This window comes from Nansenia antarctica (genome assembly GCF_963989245.1).
Source record: "Nansenia antarctica genome assembly, chromosome: 1".
NCBI lineage: Eukaryota > Metazoa > Chordata > Actinopteri > Argentiniformes > Microstomatidae > Nansenia > Nansenia antarctica.
In genome coordinates, this window is record NC_137674.1 from 59,976,273 (window position 1) to 59,998,784 (window position 22,512).

The 22,512-nt window shown below is 44.4% G+C and overlaps 1 protein-coding gene across 1 annotated transcript in view; it reads right to left on the reverse strand.

Annotated features, from left to right (window-relative positions):
- The window catches only part of ryr3 (ryanodine receptor 3), a gene marked incomplete at both ends in the record, with an annotated part of 132,242 nt that overhangs the window by 4,747 nt on the left and 104,983 nt on the right, over window positions 1-22,512 (reverse strand). Inside the window, 29 exon segments of the mRNA XM_080531575.1 lie at window positions 25-111; window positions 402-563; window positions 987-1,019; window positions 1,023-2,335; window positions 2,571-2,652; window positions 5,842-5,946; window positions 6,115-6,243; window positions 6,709-6,797; window positions 6,965-7,078; window positions 10,848-10,921; window positions 11,161-11,237; window positions 11,429-11,508; window positions 11,848-11,947; window positions 12,190-12,249; window positions 12,385-12,436; window positions 12,664-12,776; window positions 14,351-14,447; window positions 15,562-15,674; window positions 15,875-16,009; window positions 16,235-16,294; window positions 16,467-16,637; window positions 17,523-17,615; window positions 17,745-17,832; window positions 18,433-18,578; window positions 19,080-19,174; window positions 19,816-20,014; window positions 20,711-20,829; window positions 21,096-21,226; window positions 21,520-21,601. Of these exon segments, the coding sequence (XP_080387701.1) occupies window positions 25-111; window positions 402-563; window positions 987-1,019; window positions 1,023-2,335; window positions 2,571-2,652; window positions 5,842-5,946; window positions 6,115-6,243; window positions 6,709-6,797; window positions 6,965-7,078; window positions 10,848-10,921; window positions 11,161-11,237; window positions 11,429-11,508; window positions 11,848-11,947; window positions 12,190-12,249; window positions 12,385-12,436; window positions 12,664-12,776; window positions 14,351-14,447; window positions 15,562-15,674; window positions 15,875-16,009; window positions 16,235-16,294; window positions 16,467-16,637; window positions 17,523-17,615; window positions 17,745-17,832; window positions 18,433-18,578; window positions 19,080-19,174; window positions 19,816-20,014; window positions 20,711-20,829; window positions 21,096-21,226; window positions 21,520-21,601 (4,199 nt within the window).

Consider the following 22,512-nt stretch of genomic DNA (forward strand, 5'->3'; position numbering starts at 1 on the left):
TTCTGATATCCATGTGTTTATTACCCTGTAGAATAGAAGGATGAAGTTGATGGCGAACGCCACAAACAGGGCCAGGAAACGGAGGTTGTAAAAGTTGCGAGCCAAGTAGTACTGCAGACACAAGGAACATCTGGTCAGACGTTTACCTGATCCTACAACTCATTCCATGATTCATTTAAGTTAGAGCATTCATTTAAGCACACATCAGAAATGATTTATTACAAATACATTTAGTGTTCACATATTAATAGTGTGGTTAGCAAGCCCCAAGTGTAGGATTCTAAGCACTGGGTATATTGTACTGTATAACGACCCAGTTTCTGGGAGAGCAGTAAGACTGTTTTGGCCCATGTCATTGCTATAATGCACCCTGTAATGTATTTTCCTAAGTCCTGGCTCACCAGCATCTTGGTCTGGTAGACATCCAGCCCAGAGAAGAAGCTGGCCATGAAGGCAACTGGGGCCTCCTTTGAGTGGCTTGTTCTGGGCTTGACTGCAGGCTTCTCCTCAACCACAGGCTCTTTAGGCTCCTCCTCCTTTGGTTTGTCCTCTTTTTCCTTCTTCTCTGCGCTGTAAAGTGCACAATTTGTAAAGTATAAGTGTACAATGTATGAGATGTAAATGCACTTTATTAAGTTTGGTTTGATTATGAGTTAAATTCAGCACATACAGAATATACTGTATATTTAGACTTCACACTCACAATATACTGTGCATTTAGACTTCATACTCAGAATATACTCAATATGACAACTCACTCTGCTTTCTCTGGTTCAGGCCATGGTTGATCAGCAGCTGGCTTCTGCATTTAACACAGAACACCGAGGGTTATGGAGGAAGATATCTTCTAGTAACTTAAACATCGGATTAGTGACTTCTGTACGAAGGACGGTTAGCTAACGGCTAGATAACAGCTCCCATACCACAACAATATACACTGTTTCTTAATTGTCAGTTTACATAGTTTTCTTAAATTGTCAGTTTACATTGTTAACTTTTCCCTGCTCTATATATTGTTTTTAGAGGAAGAGAGTGCTGACCTTCTTTTTCTCCCCAGTGGTAGTATCGGGGATCTCAGAGATGTCTCCAAGTCCAACCTCCGGCAAGTGTTTTCCCCCCTCTCCCCTCTTGGGCTGTGGATTAATCATCTCCATCATCATGTCCACTTCAGCTTTATCCTGTAATGGTGCTGCCTGGCCTTGGTCCGTGCCCCCCGCTGACTCACCCGCTTCTGCCCTTTCCCCCTCCGACACATCACCATGGACACCAAACTGGGTTGGGTCGGGCATGTTGCCCAAGATGTCTGTCACTTTCATGTTCTTGGCCCCTTCGACGAGACCCCCACCAAACATGGAGGACCAGATGAGGTGGAAAAAGCCGAAGATGACACTGTAGATGCCCTTGAAGAAGCCAGTGAAAATCATCCAGAAAAAGGAGAAAAAGCCCATGATCATCTCTTTAATTGTCAGCTTTTTCAACTTCTTATACTGCTTATGGAGGTTCTTGAAAGTCAGCATCTTGCGGAAGTTGGAGATCTTCTTCTTGGCAGAGATACAGGCAAAGGTGAAGGCGGAGGAAGACTCCATCATGGTCTGCTCCTCCTCCTCAGCCAGCTCCTCCATGAAGCTGTGTGTCTCCTCCTCTTCCTCCTCTGGCCGCTCCACAACGTCAAGCTGGGAGATCTGGGAGGCCAGCTGCATCTCAAAGATGGTGTCCTCGCAGAAGTTGACAAACATCTCCATCTTCTCGCTCTCCCCGCCCTCATTGACCACATCGAAGATGAACTGCCGCTTGGACTCCTTGACTTGGGGCTTCTCCCACTGCATGCGGCTGGTCTCACTGATCTCAAAGTAGACCCTCTCGATGCGCTTCCCTCCGCCTATCATCTCGATGCGGCCCAGGTAGGGCTCAAAATAGTTCAACACGCTCTCTGCCAGATCCATGAAGGTGCTCAGACGCGAGTCGTGAGGCATGTGCTCAGAGAGGTTAGTCAGCAGTACCGCTACGTTAAAGCCGATGTCTTTGGCTGGTTCATGGAACCTCTCCACAAACTCCTCATAGTTGAACATGTCGTTCTCGTCTGCATCAGGGCAGGAGAGCAGGTACTCAATCTCTGATTGGGTGTACTGCTTCTGGTTCTCCATGGACTTCTGGAACTCCTTCTTGGAGATGACACCCTTGCCCTCCGGATCGTATACCTTGAAGTTGTCGGAGGTGGTCAGGTCCTTCAGCTTGAGGAACATGTCAAAATACTTGAGGATCATCTCGACATTGCTGGAGGACTCCACCAGGGTGTCCACCATTTGCTTTCCTATCGTCCCATTCACAACGTTACCTATAAGTGGAAACAGAGTACATGGAGTAATCCATGTCGATTGTACTTTTTTCTAATTCTTTATATTCATGCATTTACTCATCAATCTTGATGTATAACTTATGCAGCACTTTAGCATACTAATCCTACCTTATAGCATCACTGGTATAAACTATACACTTTTCAAGGGAAATGTCTCCATGCTCTCCATTGTCATAATTATCATTGGGCCTGATTGAAGCTGTAAGGCTCTTACCCTCCAGCAGAGACAGCATCATGACTATCATGTCCTTCTGAAGATCCATCAGCTCCTTCAGCAGCTCAATCTGACTGGAGTCCTGCAAGGGCATTCACAGTTCATCTACAACCTTACCTTACATTTTTTACATTTAGATTTTTGGCATTTAGCAGACGCCTTTATCCAAAGCGACGTACAACAAAAACATTTGTTGAAGTAAGGGAATCATCTATCCATCAGTCATTGCAAACAAAGTAATCCATGCTTGGGCCAGGGGCCATTGGCAGTCTTTTTGTTTTGTACAGGGGTACAGTAGAGGGGATGGAAAGGTTTCAGGAGGGACAGTTAAGGTTTGTTTGTTGGATCCCCATTAGCTAATGCTATGACATCAGCTTGTCTTCCTGGGGTCCGAATCACATTTTAACAATTACCACCATTATATACAGACATCACATTGAGCGCAGTCTCAGTGGAATGTCAGCGATAACCATAATAACATTTTAAAAATAAGTAAAAAAAGAAATACAACAATCAGCAAACAAATGAATAATCTACTGTTCATTCATAGACTTAAGTGCTCTTTTATTGTTTTCTTAAAAGTGCCTCTAGAATTAGTTTTAGTAACGTGCTTAGGTAGAGAGTTCCATCCTGTAATGGCTCTGTAAATTACAGTAGATTTGAGAAGATTTGTCCTAGGTCTAGGTGGTAAGAGATATCTTGAACTGGCTAACTGGTCAGATTATTATTATAGTTATTTTCACTTCTGATGTACACTACTTTTCACTTCTGATGTCAGAAAAATGTGTAGCCTGAAGAGATGGGTCTTCAGTCTACGGCGGAAGATAGGGAGTGACTCTGCAGTCCTGACAGCAGTGGGAAGCTCGTTCCACCAGTGGGGTGAAAAGCTGAGACCGGGTAGCACGACTGCTGCATCCCAGTCGGCCAGCAGAGGTGGAAGAGCGGAGTGAACAAGCAGGTGTTTGGGGGCTGACCACTGCTTGCATGTAGGAAGGGATCGTCCTCTTTGCTGGCCGCTAGACGAGCACCAGGGTCTTGAATCTGATGCGAGCTGCTACCAGGAGCCAGTGAAGGGTGCGAAGGAGAGGGGTGACATTGGAGAATTTGGGATGGTTGAACACCAGACAGTTGGCAGCATTCTGGATGAGCTGCAGAGGTCTGATGGCGGATGCGGGGAAGCACTCCAGCCAGGATTGCATTGCAGTAGTCAAGGTTGGAGATGACCATTATATGGACCAAGAGTTGTGCTGCTTCTCTGGTGAGGAATGGACATATCCTTCTGATGTTGTAATGGAAGCGTCTGCAGGAGCTTGCTGTCGCTGTGATGTTCGCTGCACAGGACAAGTGGTTGTCGAGGATCACCCCGAGGTTCTTGGCTGTCTGGGAGGAAGTCACCATAGTTCTCTATTGTGATGGAGAAGTCTTAGAGAGGGCAGGCTTTCCCAGGAAGGAAGAGTAGCTCTATCTTGTTACGGTTGAACTTAACTTTGAAAGGCGGTGGGCTAACAGAGACATGTGTTGCTGTGAGTCGGGGGGGTGGGAGACAGGAAGAGTTGAGTGTCGTCTGCGTAGCAGTGGTAGGAGAAGCCATGTGAGGAAATTACCAAGATATTTGGTAGAGAGGGAGAACAGCAAGGGCCCTAGGATGGAGCCCTGGGGGATGCCAGTGGTCCGGGCTCGTGAAGAGGACAGCGATCCTCTCAACGTCACCTGGTAAGAGCGATCAGCCAGGTAGGATGCAAACCAGGAGAGTGCAGAGCCAGAGATGCCCAGTTCTGAGAGGCTGGAGAGAAGGATCGGGTGGCAACTGTATCATGGGCAGCAGACAGGTCCAGGAGAATGAGAACAGAGGAGAGGGAGAAAGGTCGAGCAGAGTGGAGGGCCACCGTGACAGCAAGGAGAGCAGTCTCAGTAGAGTGTCTAGCCTTAAAGCTGGATTGGTGAGGGTCAAGGAGGTTGTTCTGAAGGAACAGTTGGTTAGAGGGTTCAAGGATTTTAGATAAGAAGGAGAGAAGGGATACCGGTCTGTAGTTGTGGACAGAAGACAGGTCAAGAGTTGTTTTCTTGAGAAGAGGCTTGACTCTTGGCTTGGATAGGATTGAGAGGGCAGGTGGTTGTCCGCTTAGATGTGATCAGTTTTAGAATATCATCAGGGGAGAGGGGGGAAATAGCTAATAAGCCAGACTGAGTGTAGCAGAGAGTTGGCGAGAGGTGGAGAAAGGAACTGCTAATGCTATCAACCTTCTTTTCAAAGTAGATGACAAAGTCATCCGCAGTCAGGGAGGAAGGAGGAGGTGGGTTGAGGAATGTGGAACATGTGGAGAACAATTTCCTTGGGTTAGAGGCAGAGGATTGGATTCAGGAATGATAGTAGGAAGCTTCAGCAGCTGATGCAGAGGAGGTGTAGTTGAGATGAAGAGAGAGTGCGGTGGGGGAGAGGGTATGTAGGTTGCGACGAGAAGACACAGTGCAGGTAGAGACTGACTGGGAGGAGGTGGATTTGAGGGGAAGGGAGACGGATACAAAATGATGATCAGAAACTGGAAGAGGGGTAACAGTAATGTTAGGGGTATGGGAAAATCTGGTGAAGACAAGGTTGAGAGGGAGCTGTCTGCATTGTATTTAATCAATTGTTAGCATTAATTTCCTAATTTGTGAACTCTCTTATTGTTCTTGATCTCTTTTATTTGCTTTATTGTTTATAATGTAAATTGTGAAGTGTACCGAGTAATAATGTTGAATGAAGTTTCATTTGATTGTCTGTGTAAGAGGTGTGTGACACAGGTATTTTAGAAGCTGCAGTAGTCAAAAAAAGTGGGGCTTTGGGATGTTAGGATGTGTTGTGATGTTTGTCAAGTTGTGATGTGTTGTGATGTATATCAAGGTGTGATGAGTGGTGATGTATGTCAAGTTGTGATGTGTTGTGATGTATGTCAAGTTGTGATGTGTTGTGATGTATGTCAAGTTGTGATGTGTTGTGATGTATGTCAAGTTGTGATGTGTTGTGATGTATATCAAGGTGTGATGAGTGGTGATGTATGTCAAGTTGTGATGTGTTGTGATGTATGTCAAGTTGTGATGTGTTGTGATGTATGTCAAGCTGTGATGTGTGGTGATGTATGTCAAGCTGTGATGCGTTGTGATGTATGTCAAGTTGAGATGTGTTGTGATGTTTGTCAAGCTGTGATGTATTGTGATGTTTGTCAAGTAAAAAGAAAATGGAAAATAAAATCTTACAAAAAAAAAAAAAAGAAGCTGCAGTAGTCAGTACCTGAGACAACTTCATCTGCAAGTTGGCAAACACATGCAGGAATCCCACCACTGCATCCCACAGTCTGCTGTGGGCCAGACTCTGCTGGTTCCCAATACATGGGCCCTAGGAGAGGGAGGGGGAGAGGGAGCGAGGGAAGGGAATGAAAGGGAGAAGGGGTGAGAAGAAGGTGAATGTCCATAATGGGTTTTGGAGGTTTGTAATTCTTGTCTTGTTATGGAGACAGTCTATTTAGCCATACCCCAAAGTCTTATCAGGGAGCTCAGGTCTTACTTGGATGTACTCAGTGAGGGAGTTGAAGATCTGCTTGGCCACAGCTAAGGCTTTGGAGAAGTTGACTTGTCCAGCCTCATCCATGATCTCTTTCCCAGAGTAATACCAGTAGAAATCACTGATAGATTCCTAAAAAAGCAGGTTAACATTGTTATGAGGGTGGAATCTTAATATAGTTCTAGATTAACCAGTGTCTGTGTGTGTGTGTGTGAGTGTGTGTGAGTGTGCGTGTGTGTGTGTGTGTGTGTGCACGTATGTTTGTGGGCAGGGCCGGTCCTAGGCATGCCCTAGGCGAAGTAGCCGGTCCTAGACATCCTAGGTGCCCTAGGCGCAGTATGATTTGATGCCCCCCCCCCGCCCAATTTTAGGGCCGCCACCCCATTAAGCCACCAGTACTGCCTCATCACCACCCACACATTCAACAGTAAAAATATGGACAACAATGGTTTCAAGACAAAAATAGACAGAAGGCTGAGACATATTTTTATAGAGACATGAAATTCATAGAGTACTTTTTTTTTTGGGGGGGGGGGCATTTGGCGCCCCCCAGGCATTAGGACCGGCCCTGTTTGTGGGTATGTGTGTGTGTCTCACCTGAAGGCGGAGCAGGTAATCCACTGTGCTGATAATTATGTTGACTGTGGTTGTATTTCCTGTCTGAGTTCGCAGGAAGTTCTGGAAATCTGGTGTGAGAAGATTCAAGACAAATACAGTATAGACAAACAAATTCTAACAAGATACTGTGTTATTGACAGCTATGAAGCAAAAATTTGGTGAACTTTATCATGAGACAGGATGAATCATTCCGAACTACTGCTAAAAGTAAACAACACGCTATCAATGTTCTTACCGCTGTTGTGGCCCTCACAGAGAAGTTGCAAAAACCTGAAGAGATCCTTAGTGAAGTCATCATTCAGTAGTACTTTGGAACCTTGGGAGACAGAGGACGTATAAGAAGACTGCTCTTGGGCAGGACAATAACATAAAGGGTAATTTGATATGACATTATTTAATAAAGGACCCTCAAGCATCCCTCAATCTGAGACAGGCAGATGGCTAGCAGAGATACTGATATGGGGTTTGGTGCTCACAACACTTTGGGAAGTCCAGGGACTTTAGGTTGCAGGCTAACGACTGCATCCAAAGTGCTGACTGAAAAATGCTCCGAAATCAATGCTTGTGATTGTGAAACACCATTTAATTTCAGTAAGCTGGACCCTGTAACTTTCAGATGCACCATATAGTCTATAAAGCTTAGACTATATGGAGAACAAAGCTAGAACATCATTGTTTGGGAACCTAACAGAACACAGAGATGGTTTTGATGTTCTCCGCTTGTGTACATTTGAAATCAGTCAGTGATTTCACTGCATCACCCATGTGAAAGTTATTTCTAGCATTTATGAAACCAGCTGTACGAAATAGGCCCCAAGCCCAAAGCCAATCAAAGCTTTGCCCTAACTGTGGACAAATTCACACACCTTAGTTTAATGGCTTTGATAACCATATAAGAATATCAGTATTATGATTTGTGGTCTGTAATGTTAAATGAACATAAAGGAAACAGTCACAGCTACCATACAAATAACATGCTCTAATAATGGAAAGCTACTGTACTACGTGCATCTACATTTTACAGCATGCATATCGTTTTCCCCTGCAGACCATGAGCCATGGGTTAATGCATCTGGGTCATGGAGGGGTATGGCGGCGACATTCAGGATGATAGCATGGCGGTATGAGGACGACCTTAATAGGCTATTTACCCCGCTTGTTGGCTGCCATCGATGAGTTTTAAAATGACAGAGACAAACAAACGTAAAAAGCAGACATAAGCAAAAGAGAAGACATTGAGTTTCAATAACAAGGAGGAGAAGAAGAAGAAGAAGAAGAAAAAAAAGAAGAAGAAGAAGAAGAAGATCGACAACAAGAAGAAGAGGAAGAAGAAGTAGAGGAGGAAGAAGAAGAAGAAGAAGGGGAGAGAGAGAGAGAGAGAGAGAGAGAGAGAGAGAGAGAGAGAGAGAGAGAAAAATGAAGTCCACTATGAGTGAAAGGACATGGGCATGCTGTTAAAAAGGACTTTTAGGAGGGGAAGTGTTTTGAACAATTTTAGGAACTTTTGAGTTCATCCTTGATGTGGGACCCTGACACTAAGGTGCTGTAGTTACCATTGTTTGCCTTTATTATAAGATGAGTGTGTGTGTGTGTGTGTGTGTGTGTGGCCATTATGATGCGCAAATTGCTGTTGCTCAATATTGCTATACACTTTGTCACATTATGTTACTGTTTATTAGGGTGCAAGTCCACGCAGTGGGCATAGCCCTATTGTAACTGTTAGTTATTCAGCCCTATTCTGTTTTCATGAAAAATGGCCATGACTCCCACAAATATTGCTAACTTTTTTTGCTTTTTCACGGGCACATAGAGGACCCCAGTCCACACCCTCAGAACAATTTTGCCACCAAAATCCAGAAGGGGGCGCTATAGCATCACCTTGAATTTTTCTTAGAGAGATCGTAACCTTTGAACTGTTTGTCCTAAATACACCAAATCAACACGGGAAGATCCGCCGCCTCAATACCAACAAAAATGCTCGCTGGACTGAAAGGATTTTCCACTATTTTAAATTTTGTGAAAAGCACAAACAAATCTTAAAATAGTCGAAACTATTAGAAACTTGGTACATAAGAAGTATGTACCGGTCCCTAACAACTTTGAGAATGAAACGTTCCCACATAAAACATTTACCACACTACATGCAAAGTAATCGGCAGCATAATTAATAAAATATGCAAATGAGGCTATTTCCTTCCTATTTAATGCAAAACTTGGTGAGCCTCAAGACAGTAGTATGACAGATGTGTACCAAATTCCAACATGATCTGGCCGATCCGCCTCCTCAAGACAAACAAAAAAGCTAGTAGGACTGAAAAGATACGTCCTAATAGATTTTCTGCTATTTTCAATTTTGTGAAACACAAAACAATCTTCTTCAAAAATACCGTCAGTCCCATCGACATGACACTTGGTACATACGCTGAACAAAAATATGTGTGCTGTGTGATAAAACTGCACATTTTAGAGTGGCCTTGCATCTGAATATGCCACACCTGTCAGGTGGATGGATTATCTCGGCAAAGGAGAAGTGCTCACTAACACAGATTTAAACAAATTTAAACACAGTTTGAGAGAAATAGGCCTTTTGTGTACCGGTACATAGAAAAAGTCTTAGGTCTTTCAACTCATGAAAAATTGGAGCAAAAACAAAAGTGTTGCGTTTATATTTTTGTTCAATGTAAGTATGTATGTACAGTATAAGTATGTACCGGTCCCTAACTAGTTTGAAAACGAAAAGTTCCCACGTAAAAAAATTACCAAGCTATATGCAATTTAATCAAAACCATAATTAATGAAATATGCAAATAAGGCTACGTCGGTCATATTTATGCAAATTAATGTGAAACTTGGTGAGCCAAGACAGTAGTATGACATTGTTGTGTACAAAATTCCAACCTGATCGGATGAAAAACATGGCTGCCACATGCCACTAAATATTCTGCATTTCCAGCCATTTTTAAATATACAAAATGCTTGTACCAGTCCCTGCAAAGTTTGCGGCTGTATTCTATGATAAATAAACGTTGATTTACAATGGTTCTATATAGAATCTATTTTTAAGGGTTCCTCATATATATGACAGTACAGAACCTATTTTGGTGCTAAACAGCACCCTCTCATGAAGAACCCTCTAAGAGGGGCTTTAGGTAGAAATGCTTGTAAAGGGTTCTACATGGAACCATTATAAAGGGGTTCAACAAAGCACCAAACAGGGACAAATTGGTACTAACTAGCACCAATTTGAGTGTATCGCAACTTCTTGATCTGAAATAACACTCCCTATGTATAGTGAAAAGAGAACACTTACCATTTATCAGTGGGAAGACCATGTTGACTAGATTTACACTATACTGTATCAATCTAATGTAACCCAGATCAAATATGAATCTTACTAAAGCTGCATTCCGATTCTCTACCCTTCTACTGAAGTGTGCACTCGTATACTCTCCCTCATAGATTTACAATACATGGAGTGGTGTAAGGAAGTGTTTTGCCATGCTTGCACCAATCCAATGCTTTTAAATGCGTGATAAGTGAATGAGTGCACACTTCTGGGTGAAGGGTATGCACATATAGAGAATTGGAATGCAACCAATATGTTGCATATCTCTGATCACACACAACCTAGCGGCCATGATGATTGACACCAAGGTGTTAATGAGACCACATTGAAGAGCGTGCATCGTGCATTCTGCGTAGAATGCAACTTTATGTCAGTTTTCGTATTAGGGCCATTCAGAAGAGTTGACAATGCAGAGACATGTGGTCATGGTCCACTATTAGCTGCTGTAGGTTGCAGAATGGGAATAGACTGAATGGTGTGTGTGTGTGTGTGTGTGTGTGTGTGTGTGTGTGTGTGTGTGTGTGTGTGTGTGTGTGTGTGTGTGTGTTGGTCACTGTAAGAGTATAGATAACACCGCCAGAGACAGCTACTTCAGCAGCTAGTTCTAGAACTACCGCTGTGGGAGCAAAGGAAGCAAACATATTCTTATTTTGGAACTACAACATATAGCTGTAAGTACAGCAACTGTAGATGAGGTTTGGGGAGAGCAGCAGGAGTTGATATCAAAGGGCAGCGTGTCATACACTGCACCTGCAAGCTTCAGTCCACTTACTCGATCCTTCCTCTGACACCATCCCAAGACCTTCTGCTTTATTCTGTCTCTCAAAGGCATTCAAGTCCAGGACACTGGGCGTGGTATGAAACAGAAATGAGTCAACTCACTGTAGCACAGAGGAACCCATTCAACAGAATCCAATAAGTATCATTGAGTGGACAATAATGAACACGCAACATATAAGAATGTTGTTATATGAATTTGCGATATGATAAGAGACAAATAATTCCAGAATGTTCTTCTAATTCTATGATTGATGATCTGATTGATGATCTGACTCTGTCAGAGTGGCCTACGGTAGTCACGGTACCTGCATGACATCATGAGTCCTGATAAACTCTTGAAAAATCCCGCGTCCCTTTTGTCTTTCAGGTAATCCAGCATTTTCTGTCAAAAAATACAGAAAAGCATTGCAACACTGTTCCCTGGCAACACAAACACTAATGTCTTCTCTTTTTTTGTTTGTTATTACTGTACGGTGCATTGTATTGCAATCAATCATTTGGAAACAGGGCTACTGTAAATAAAGTTGGAATAATCGATTGATTGACTGATTGATGTCAAGTGATGCGTCTCACCTGCTGGACGCGGATGTTGCCTCCGTTCAGGATGGAGATGCCCAGTTTGAGGGTGCAGGTCACCATAGGGCCCAGTTGCCCTGGAGACAGAGAGGACCGCTGTTAAACCACAACCTGTAGCTCACAGTTGAAGAGGGAATCGGAGGTGTTAGTACACTGCATGTGAGGGCATCGGGGTTTAAGGACAATGTTTCTGCAAGGGTACAAATGCTACATTGTCAGTACACACATGACTGGTCGGCCCGCGGTTTTACCCACGGGGGGCTGGTGTGGGTCCATAAACAGCTGACCGGGCCATTGCCAATAGTTAGCCTTTATTTGGAGTGATTGTTCCTGTATTGTTGGATATGGCTCTATATCCCTATGGCTGTGTAAGACAGATAAGATGGATGTTAGATAAGAACAATAACCATCATCACCTTTGCTGGCACTAATCATCTGCAGCACCATCTCTGCAGCCCCACGGGCGTGCAGTCTGGCCTGTTGGTACAGGATCTTCTGTTTCTCCATCTCCTTTTCCTGTGGTACAAAACACGCACACACGCATGCATGTGCACACACACACACACACGCGCGCGCACACACACACACACACACACACACACACACAAACAAAATGAACAAAACTCTATCTGCAGCTCTGGGACAGACATGTTATCAGACATGGACAGTGAACAGTAGATTCGAATCCTGTCTCATGACTCAGATATTCATCAGGGCTATTTCAGAAAGAGAGAGGTGAGACAAGGACAGACTCATGCCTCAAACGTCTTCTCTTTCCCATCTTCTTCTTCCTCTTCCTCCTCATCCTCTGCACAACTCTGAGGAGATAAGAGAGAGAGAGAGAGAGATAGATTGATAGACTGAAGTGCAAAACTGTGTATAACTGATTTGGTCATATTGAGACGGTGCCCTTCACAGTATACATATTATTAATATTATTAAAAGTTATTTACCTTTGCCATCATGTCTGCATATGCAATATATAATGGATCTTCTTCCAAGGAACTGGAGAAAAGAAAGACACTTTCAATAATTAAACTGTGACTGATCAAGAGATTAATCGAGAGTCACCTGTGTAGTGACTCACATTGGAACTACTGTATATTTGCCTAAAGCTCTGATTGAGTGTGGTGAAAAAGTGAATTGATTGGCATCTTGTATGCCACCTCTTGTATCGATGTTTACCTCAATAATGACAAAGAAGTGGCTAAATCAACCCCCTGTTTCCTGACCTTCTTTCTGTGAGGGCGTTATGGCTGAAGTGAAGGATGAGCTGGTGAAGAGGGTCTGGCTGAATCTCAGCCTCCTCCTGCTCCTCCTCCTCCAGGACCTGCATCGGGGTTTTCTACGTAGGGCCACAGGGGTCGGCAGTTAGCTCTGCTATTTAACTAGCCTCTCCAGCACATACACACCAAGCTTGGCCATGTCATTTACTCACCTCTTAACCTTTAACTCTCATACAGTGGCTTCAACCCATTACCTTAGGTTGGTAGTCAATCAGACAGACCAGGTTTACCAAGGGTTGTTCAATCTGACATGCACGCCCACCGTGTTCACGGTGTTAACAACCACACTGAAATGTCCTACTAACATTTCACTAACACTAGCATGCTGTGATGAGCTGTCATAAGCTGTCATGATCTGATGGAGGTGTGTCAGGGGTGTGTCCATGAGCAGGGCAGTACGGGGGGGGGGGGGGCTGTGTCCCAATAGTCTTAACAAGCCTCCTCACTTTCCTCTATGATGAAAGATCACTGGTCTGACAAGGGGCATCGCATCAAAGCCATTAGGGTTGAAACCCATCCAGTCCTTTGACTTATCAAGGAGGAGGTCATGGGAAGGTGGGCGAGGAAAGGGAACCATTTGAGTATTGAGACACAGTAGATATGAGGGGACTTAATAGACCAGTGCTGGACATGCTTTATTATCTGTCAAACAGCAGCAGCAGAGCGAATGCAGTGTGTGGAGAGGGAATGGAACGAATGATCCTGATTATAGAAACACCATGGCTCCAGAAGGACTACCATAAATCACCTTTAAAACCTCACACTAGAACACATAGGGCCGGTTTCACAGACAAGGCTTAAGCCTAATCCTAGACTAAAAAACATCTTCAATGGAGGTTTTACATTGAAAGTGTGATTTAGTCCAGGACTAGGCTTAAGCCTTGTCTCTGAAACCGGCCCTTAATATGTTATATTACACAGTATCATGCAGTTAGACTTAGATGAACGCCCTCTCACTTCTTCATGCTGCTACTCTGAGGAGTACTCTAGAGTACGTTATATGTATATACGTTTTTTTTAATAATCATCTTACTCACTGTACTAATGTCAATGAACTATCTAAAGTTGCGTATGTATTCAAATATAAATGTTTTTCCTCTCAGTATGAAGTCCAACAGCTGTTGCACTGTTTATAAAGTATGAATCCATGTTGAACTATGATCTCCACACGACGTGAGCATGCCACGGACGTCACGGTTTCACGTCACGTTTCACACAACAGACTCACAGCACACAGCAGCGACGATTGAGATACGACACCCAAACGGGCTGGTCCACATCTGACATCAAAACAGTGAGTAACCGAGTCTTAGGACTCCCCCCTTACCCTAGTAGTGAGATAGCCATAGCCTGTTTTTCTAGAGACGTGCGCGGAGGAGCTGAAACTGAGTCTCCTGTGACTGTGTCTGTCATGCTGGCCATGGCCCCTGGCGGGCCTCTGTCTGTAGGGAGCCACACAGCTAAAGCGGGAGCCTAGGGGAGGCCAAGGCACCGTCCCCACACGGATGCGTTCCGGAATCGTGCTCAAGAGGCAATCGGAGGAGAGGGCCGTCAGTGCAGTGCCAACACAGGGCACAGGGGGCAGTATGGAGGCAGAGGCGGCGGCCACCACCGCTGAGAGCCCAGTACTTACTGCCAGGTCCTGAACTAGCTTCTCCTCAAAGGAGTACTCCTCTGTCTCTATCCATAGTCTCTGATAGCCCAGCATGAAGAGGTTAATAGAACGATGCCTAGGGAGGGAGGGAGGGAGGGAGGGAGGGAGTGGAAGGAGTGGAGGGGAGGAGAGTTGTATTAAGGTGGGTCTTCATGGGTTTAGGAGGGGAAGGAGAAATGTGAGGGGGGGAGTGCAACAGGAAGTGCATTCCAGGGTGGTGATTGGTCGATGTGGGAGCCACTGGCTCTTCTGACTGGTCACCTTTGATAATATACATACAATACAGTGTCACCCTGACTTTTGACTTGGCTGGTTAAAGATATCTAAAGACACAGTGTTCACATCATCGCAACAACAAAAGAACCGATAGGTTCATTAACAATCAAGTCAATCAATTCAATGCGGAAGTTCATGAGGAAATACATGACATGTACAGACAACAAATGCTACATCATGAAAATGATCTTTAGTAACAAGCTATTTCCTCGATGGCTTTGACCATTGGCCGTTTTCTCAGGCTGACCAATCAGAATCAACAGTGCAAAACAGGAGGTTGATAGGTAGGTGGTGTTCAGTCCATAACCTGGAGAATGAAGCGGAGATGTGAAGCATTGGCCCTGGAGATGTGACATTACCGTTAGCATGGAGAACAGACGGTCAAAGTTAGAGGCTTGGTACGCCTTTTCCAGCCAAACGTACCGATAGCCGTTCAGGAAGTAATTATTATTTTTGTATCTGAGGGTTGTTTTTTTGATGTAAGAAACAACAGACAGGAAAATGGGGTTAGGGAGGTGAAGAGTGGTGTGTGTGTTGACACATTAGCAAAACATGCCCCATCTTCACTGACATTCCATACATAATTACATAATTAAATATTTAAATGTTTTAAATCATCGTTTTCAGCTACAGTATAGTTGATTTTGGTGGTGATTTTGGTGTCAAGGTATCTGATCATATTCCTATATTCACACAGTACAGTATATCTATCTCAGGGGAGGCTGGTGGAGGCCGGCTCATTGTATCTTGTGCATCTATGTAATTTCTACCTCCACCAGCCTCCACTGATCTGTCTCTTATTTATGTTCATTAAACATTATAGCAGTTTTCACATCAGTGGAAAGGTAACAGAGTTAGCTACGGTACGCTAATTGTCATGGGTAGTAGTGTGGTAGACTCTGTGACAGGCTCACCTGGGCAGGTTGTAGAGAGGAGCCATGCGGAAGCAGGCCACCACAGCACGCTTACGCTGTTTAGACAGCAGCTTCTGCCACACACACTTCTTATCTCTTAACGGCAGCTCCACCTTGTGGAGAGTTTGAGGAAAAACACAATATTACCATTTCATGAAATAACACATAGGTCATTCAGCTTCCAGGTAGTTATGGAGAAGGAGTAAACAACTTTAAGTAGAGTAAGCAACTTTCTAACCATAACAAACTGTAGTTTCACGGTTATTTATGACCCAAAACAATGTTGCTGTGTGGTTAGGGCAAGGGAGGTCACCTGTTCCAGGTGGAAGACAGCAGCAGAGAGGCTCTGGACTCTGTTCACTGTGTGTTCTGAGTCAGCCCGCTCCTCGCTCTTCACTACCACGTCCTTGTACAGATTCATCTGCCACTGCACCGCTGGGTCGTCCGACTACACACCCAATACGCACAGACACAGACACAGACACAGACACAGACACAGACACAGACACACACACACACACACACACACACACACACACACACACACACACACACACACACAGTGTCAGACATAAAGCACTCATCTTACATGTTACTACTATATAACTACCAGGTTAAAAGGAGACGGTAAAATGATGGGTAATTCACAAAGTTGCTTCAACAAGCAGCTTACCATGTCCTGAAGATGGAGGTTCTGACGGACGTGATCCCTCACTTCATCGTCAGTGTCTTTCTGTTGGAAGGGAAACGAGTGGAATAACAATGTTTTCGTGTGATGACTACCGTATGAGATAGACGCTGACTACTTTTGATACTCCAAATACAAACTAAACGCTAATGCCGCACGCAGCTGGCTAACAAGCTAATGCCTAACTAAGCAGCTGGATAACATTAGCTTAGCTCACCAGGCTGTAGCGTATCTTAGCCAGGGAGATGAGCTGCTGGTCTCCTGGGGTGCACATGTTGAGGCCGATGGGCAGCAGCTTCTTCAGGGCGGCCACAATCAGGGAGGTCTGGACGGAGTATAACTCCCCACGCCGCTTCTTGTGTTTCCTCTCCTGGTCCTGTCCTCCTGACTGGAGAGCAAACAGATTACCGTCAGGTCGCTAACCTTGTTGTTCAGACAGGGACATGACACAAACCCAAACGGCATCTACATGAGACGTTCAGACGCTCTTAGAGGAAAAGGGGGATTAAATAAAGGTTTTGTCCCACCACCCCAGTGCATACACACCTGAATACGTTTATAATCAAGACCGGATCAGGTTTTCTAGTACTGTATCAGAAGTAATAAAGACTACTGCCAACCAATCGTGTCAAAACACCCTGCCTGTAAAAAAGAAATAGACTTTGTGGCTCTTCCAGAACACATAAACAAGGACGTTTACTGTGACGAGAGTAGTGGCTGTTGGGCCAAACCGTGAAAGCAGCGAATGAATAACAAACTATTTTATAACAAACAATTTACAACCGAACACCGTCAGGATGAAAAACTGTAAACTCTACGTAAGGAGAAAAATCTACGTGTCCACATCTAAAATTAAAGGGGTGTGTGGACTAATAACGTTGATGTACAGCACATCTGACACACGCTTAGCTTGTTCAGCACATGAAAAAAAAGCAACCAATCTCACAGCATAGGAAATGTGCTGCTAAAGTATTTTTTTTTCTTCTAAATAATTCACAAGTCTAGGTTATAGGAAACCCTGTCCTGCTCTGGGATTCCATCTGAGGAAGGGAAGACTTAGTAATGTTGATCCTTTCCAAAGTGCTGACAAAGTGAGAACGAGTGAGGAGGGAAATAACTCCAGGATTAGGCTGGAGATATCCCCAGAGGAGCAGGCTGCCATGGTCCCTTACTACAGACTACGGACAGGGAGCCATTTTCCAGAGGGAGAGAGCTTCTAGGCATGCCATAGGCATAACTACTGGGGCTAACTTTCTAATTCCTTTAGCCTTACCTTTGACATCTTGGTATTGCTGTCTCCAGTCAAGAAGGACAGGTTGTTGATTTCATTCTGAACCACAAAGTTTTGCTCTTCCCTTTTGAAGTTCTGTGGCAGGGAGCAGGGAGACAAGAGACAGCAAACATTTAAAACAATGAAAATGACATTTGAAAAATTTTCCAGAAATAAAGGTTGATCATCATGAATGTGATGTTGTATTTGAGAGCAGAGTCTTACGTGCGACTTGCACCAAAGGATGAAGATCTCAGCCACCATATTGAAGAGCTCTTTAGCGTATTCGTCAGGCTCCTTCAGCCACCTGGACCTGGAGGGGAACGAAACAGGCAGAAATGACATGAACAACTACTACAGTACACATTGGGCCAGTTTCACAGACAAGGCTTAAGCCTAATCCTAGACTAAAAAGCATCTTCAATGGAGATTTTACATTGAAAGTGTGATTTAGTCCAGGACTAGGCTTAAGCCTTGTCTGTGAAACCGGCCCCTTGTCTTTTACCTGTAAACACATACAGAAAGACACTGTGCATACTGCAGAGCAGTGGGTGGAGAGTTCGGAGGAGGGCTCATTGTAATGCATTGAATGAAAATGACGAATGTGGTGTTTAAAGTTTAAACCCTCCCTCATTTCATTTCCATGCATTACAATGAGAACCCATCCTACGATGTCTACCGTCACTAGCTTACCTTCAATCCTACTACAGAGACACACCACTTGTTCCAAGACAATCATACAGTACCATTCTAGACAGAATATTAATTATAATGTTGTGACATCATATGGACACACAGTGTGGAGGTCAGTTTTATGGTCTACGACTCGAACCACATAATCTTATGGTGAAGAGTTTACATCGGTTACATCAGTTACCATGTTACTGAGGGTATACTGGCTGGGCTGGTTTACCTGTTGGTGTCTACGTAGGTGATGAGCATGGGGTAGAAGGCGTAGAGGTCTCTGCAGAGAACAGCGAACTCATCCAGGATTAGCAGCTCGGCCTCCTGGTTGTCTCCCTTGGTGTCAGCCTTCAACATCTCCTCCTCAGCCACCACCTGGGTTTGTGTGCATCGAAAAAAGGTCAATCGTGCAGTATTTGCAGTCTATTTTTTGGGGTTAAATGGGCTATAAGGTGTCAAGCTGTCATTTGAATATAACAAGTAATGGGTTCTGAGTAGGGTTGTAACGATGCATCGTGAGACAGTTAATTATCTATACAAATATGAGACTATTCAAATCGGTGAAATGAAAAACTAATCACGATGCTCTTTTAAACCCTTAAAAACCGACAGCATTTTACACATTTAAGCACTTTGAGCTGCAACGTTTGCAGAAAAAGTGCTATACAAATAAAGGTTATTATTATTATGACACGTGTTGGAATATTATTACTTATTATTCTATATTTTAATACCGTAATTCCTAAACTATATGTGCTATTAAAGAAAATCCAACGGTTCCTGAAAGCAGAGAAGCTGCGTGTGAGTTGAGTGTATCGTTACATCCCTAGTTCTGAGTAACGCTCTTATCTACGTCATATCTAATCCTCATCCCACCTTTACTGTCTTCTTCCTTAGTTTCTCCAGAGTAGGCAGGAAGTGACTCCTCAGCAGGTCAGCAGCAGCCTTGCAGATGATTGGCTGGGAATACACTGTGGAGACACAGGAGGAACGAGGGTAAAAAACAGGCAAATCCAACGTAGCTCACTGATGAACTACAGTTCAAATGTTGAATGGATGAAATCAAGTGGGAATGGACGGCAACATTTCCATTTGTCATTGTTGTTCCATCACTTTGTACAGGGCCCACCAAGCCCTGAGTGACAGGCCTACCAAGCCCTGAGTGACAGGCCTACCAAGCCCAGAGTGACAGGCCTACCAAGCCCAGAGTGACAGGCCTACCAAGCCCTGAGTGACAGGCCTACCAAGCCCTGAGTGACAGGCCTACCAAGCCCTGAGTGACAGGCCTACCAAGCCCTGAGTGACAGGCCTACCAAGCCCTGAGTGACAGGCCCACCAAGCCCTGAGTGACAGGCCTACCAAGCCCTGAGTGACAGGCCCACCAAGCCCTGAGTGACAGGCCTACCAAGCCCTGAGTGACAGGCCTACCAAGCCCTGAGTGACAGGCCTACCAAGCCCTGAGTGACAGGCCTACCAAGCCCTGAGTGACAGGCCCACCAAGCCCTGAGTGACAGGCCCACCAAGCCCTGAGTGACAGGCCCACCAAGCCCTGAGTGACAGGCCCACCAAGCCCTGAGTGACAGGCCTACCAAGCCCTGAGTGACAGGCCTACCTGCGATCCTCTTCATCCAGGCGGCCTCCTCGATCCCCAGGTTGTTGTTGAGGATCTTGAGGATGTTTCCCAGGATGATGGTGAGGTGGTTGGAGATGACCATGGTGCAGCAGGGGACACCTGGCTCCGAGTTCTCTGGCCCCTTCTCCCACCAGTAGGACAGGTAGTTACACAGCATGGGCAGGACCACCTCAATCACCTGTATAGGGTAGGGTTAACATGATATTAACCACCCATGTGATTAGACATATATATATATATATATATATATATATATATTATATACACTAGCCTAATGAGTTCCTGTGTGTGTGTGTGTGTGTGTGTGTGTGTGTGTGTGTGTTTGTGTGTTTGTGTCCAGTTTTAGATTCTGATTCTGTCTTCACCCCTTGGCCCTACCACTTAGCCCTACCCCTCCATTTTGCATAGGGGTAGGGTGTCCCAATTCTTGTTGGCATGGAGGGATAGGGCGAAGTGGTAGGGCTATTTCGATCATTGAAATCTCCCAGAAGGATCACAGGTTGCTAGTATACATAGCACCGCTATTCTGTCATGAACTACCAGGCCTGGTAACGAAGCGTTGTTCTTATTTGATGACTTGTTTGGTCGATTGATGGCGTGAAACTTAAGTTGTGAACGAATCGCGAGCGTCCATGCTTTTCTATGATACTAATGATGACGTATCAGGGTCTTGAAGGGTTGTCCCATTTCATAGGGGAAGATTTCAACCACTGTTCCGAGGGGCAAGCCGAAAAGTGAGCGGCACTCCAAAACGAGTGGTAGTGGTAAAAATTAGAAACGGGATTGGGCCTTATACTGAAAACTAAATGAAGCTCAGGGGTAAGGTAACGCGAGGTTGACACTTGCGGTATAATTTAGCCCTTAGTGTACCTACCTGGGACATCTCTGTGTAGCGCGCCCCTGACTCTGAGATGTCGTGGATGTCCTTCAGCAGGCCTTCCAGACAAGGCATATCTGAACACATCTCCTCCACCGTGTCTGGCATGCTCAGGACTAGACAGACACACACACACACACACACACACACACACACACACACACACAATCAGTTATAAAACAGTAATAGTAATGTTATACACTTGTAATACTACAGTGATGGTGATGATGACAGTACATGATACTGTAGTTTTGGTGCCCTAGACCCAAGTGATTGTGATTATACATTGATGTATTTTACAGTAATGTGACTGTGTGTGAAGTGGTGATGGATGTTGAGGGATAATGTGTCGGGGATTGTGTGTGTCGTGGTGTAGACTCACTGGCTCTTTCACGCGGGGTCTTGGTGTTGAAAACAGAGCGGGGGTTGTAAGCGTTGAGCTGGGATTCCAGGAAGGCTACAGGCATGGCTACCACCAGGGTGGCCAAACACTCTCCTAGAGCAGGCAGGTGCCTGGTGGGAACGCATGTGCACACACACACATACACGCATACACGCACGGACACACACACACACACACAGGAATGTTGTAACAGAATGCAGACTTGTTGGCATTGTTTTTATGTGATTTGTTGTGTCATAATGTATTGGTGCAATCAAGTCATCTCTGGGAAAGAAAAAATATATATGATGTAGGTCTTCTCTATCTTGTGTGTACATTGTTATGTTCCCACCATATTGTAAACAACAGCCATTTAAAATGAAGGAGTGGACATAGCCCACATTACTACAGTGTGGCCTCGCACCTCTCCAAGTAGATGTTTTTGCCTATTCCCAGTGAGTAGAGACAGGTCAGGATGCGATAGCAGGACAGCTGGACATCATCCACTGAAACACAAACAACCTGTCAGCCTCCCAGCACATCTGTGTGAGCATTGTGTGACAACAACTCTAAGTAACAAACTCAGTGGTAGAATCAAAGAATGTCTTAAAAAACAAACAAACAAACAAAAAACAAAAATATATATAGATGTGATATATATGTATATGTTGTAATTTGTATATACACAGTGGGGGAAATAAGTATTGAACACATCAACATTTTGTCCAGTAAATGTATTTCCAATGAGCCTATTTAAGTGACTTGGTAGTAACTCAAACAATCCAGACAGAAAATCTTAACATTAAAGTCCAAATGTACATTTTAAGTTATGTGTAATAAAGTGGAATGAAACAGGAAAAAAGTATTGAACTGACTAAGTGAAATTAATTCAATACTTAGTGGAGAATCATTTGTTTGTAATGACAGCTTCAAGGCGCTTTCTGTATGAAGTAACTAATCGGCCGCAGTATTCAGGTGTGATTTTGGCCCATTCCTCTACACAGATTGTCTTTAAATCTTGAAGATTGCGGGGGGGCCTCTTGTGAATCTGGATCTTCAGATGCTTCCACAAATGTTCAATTGAGTTTAAGTCAGGTGATTGACTGGGCCATTCCAACAAGTTGATTTTCTTTCTCTGAAACCAATTGCGAGTTTCCTTTGCTGTATGCTTTGGATCGTTGTCCTGCTGGAAGGTGCACCCACATCTCATCCTCAGCATCATGGTGGATGGCAGCATCTCAAGAATCTCTCTGTACATGGCTCCATTCATTGTACCTTCAGCAGCAAAGGAGAAACAGCCCCACACCATGATACTTCCACCTCCAAACTTCGGGTGATATTCTCCTCCAAACATGGTGAGTTGTGTGACAGCCAAAAAGTAAAATTTTAGTCTCATCTGACCAGAGTACATACTCCC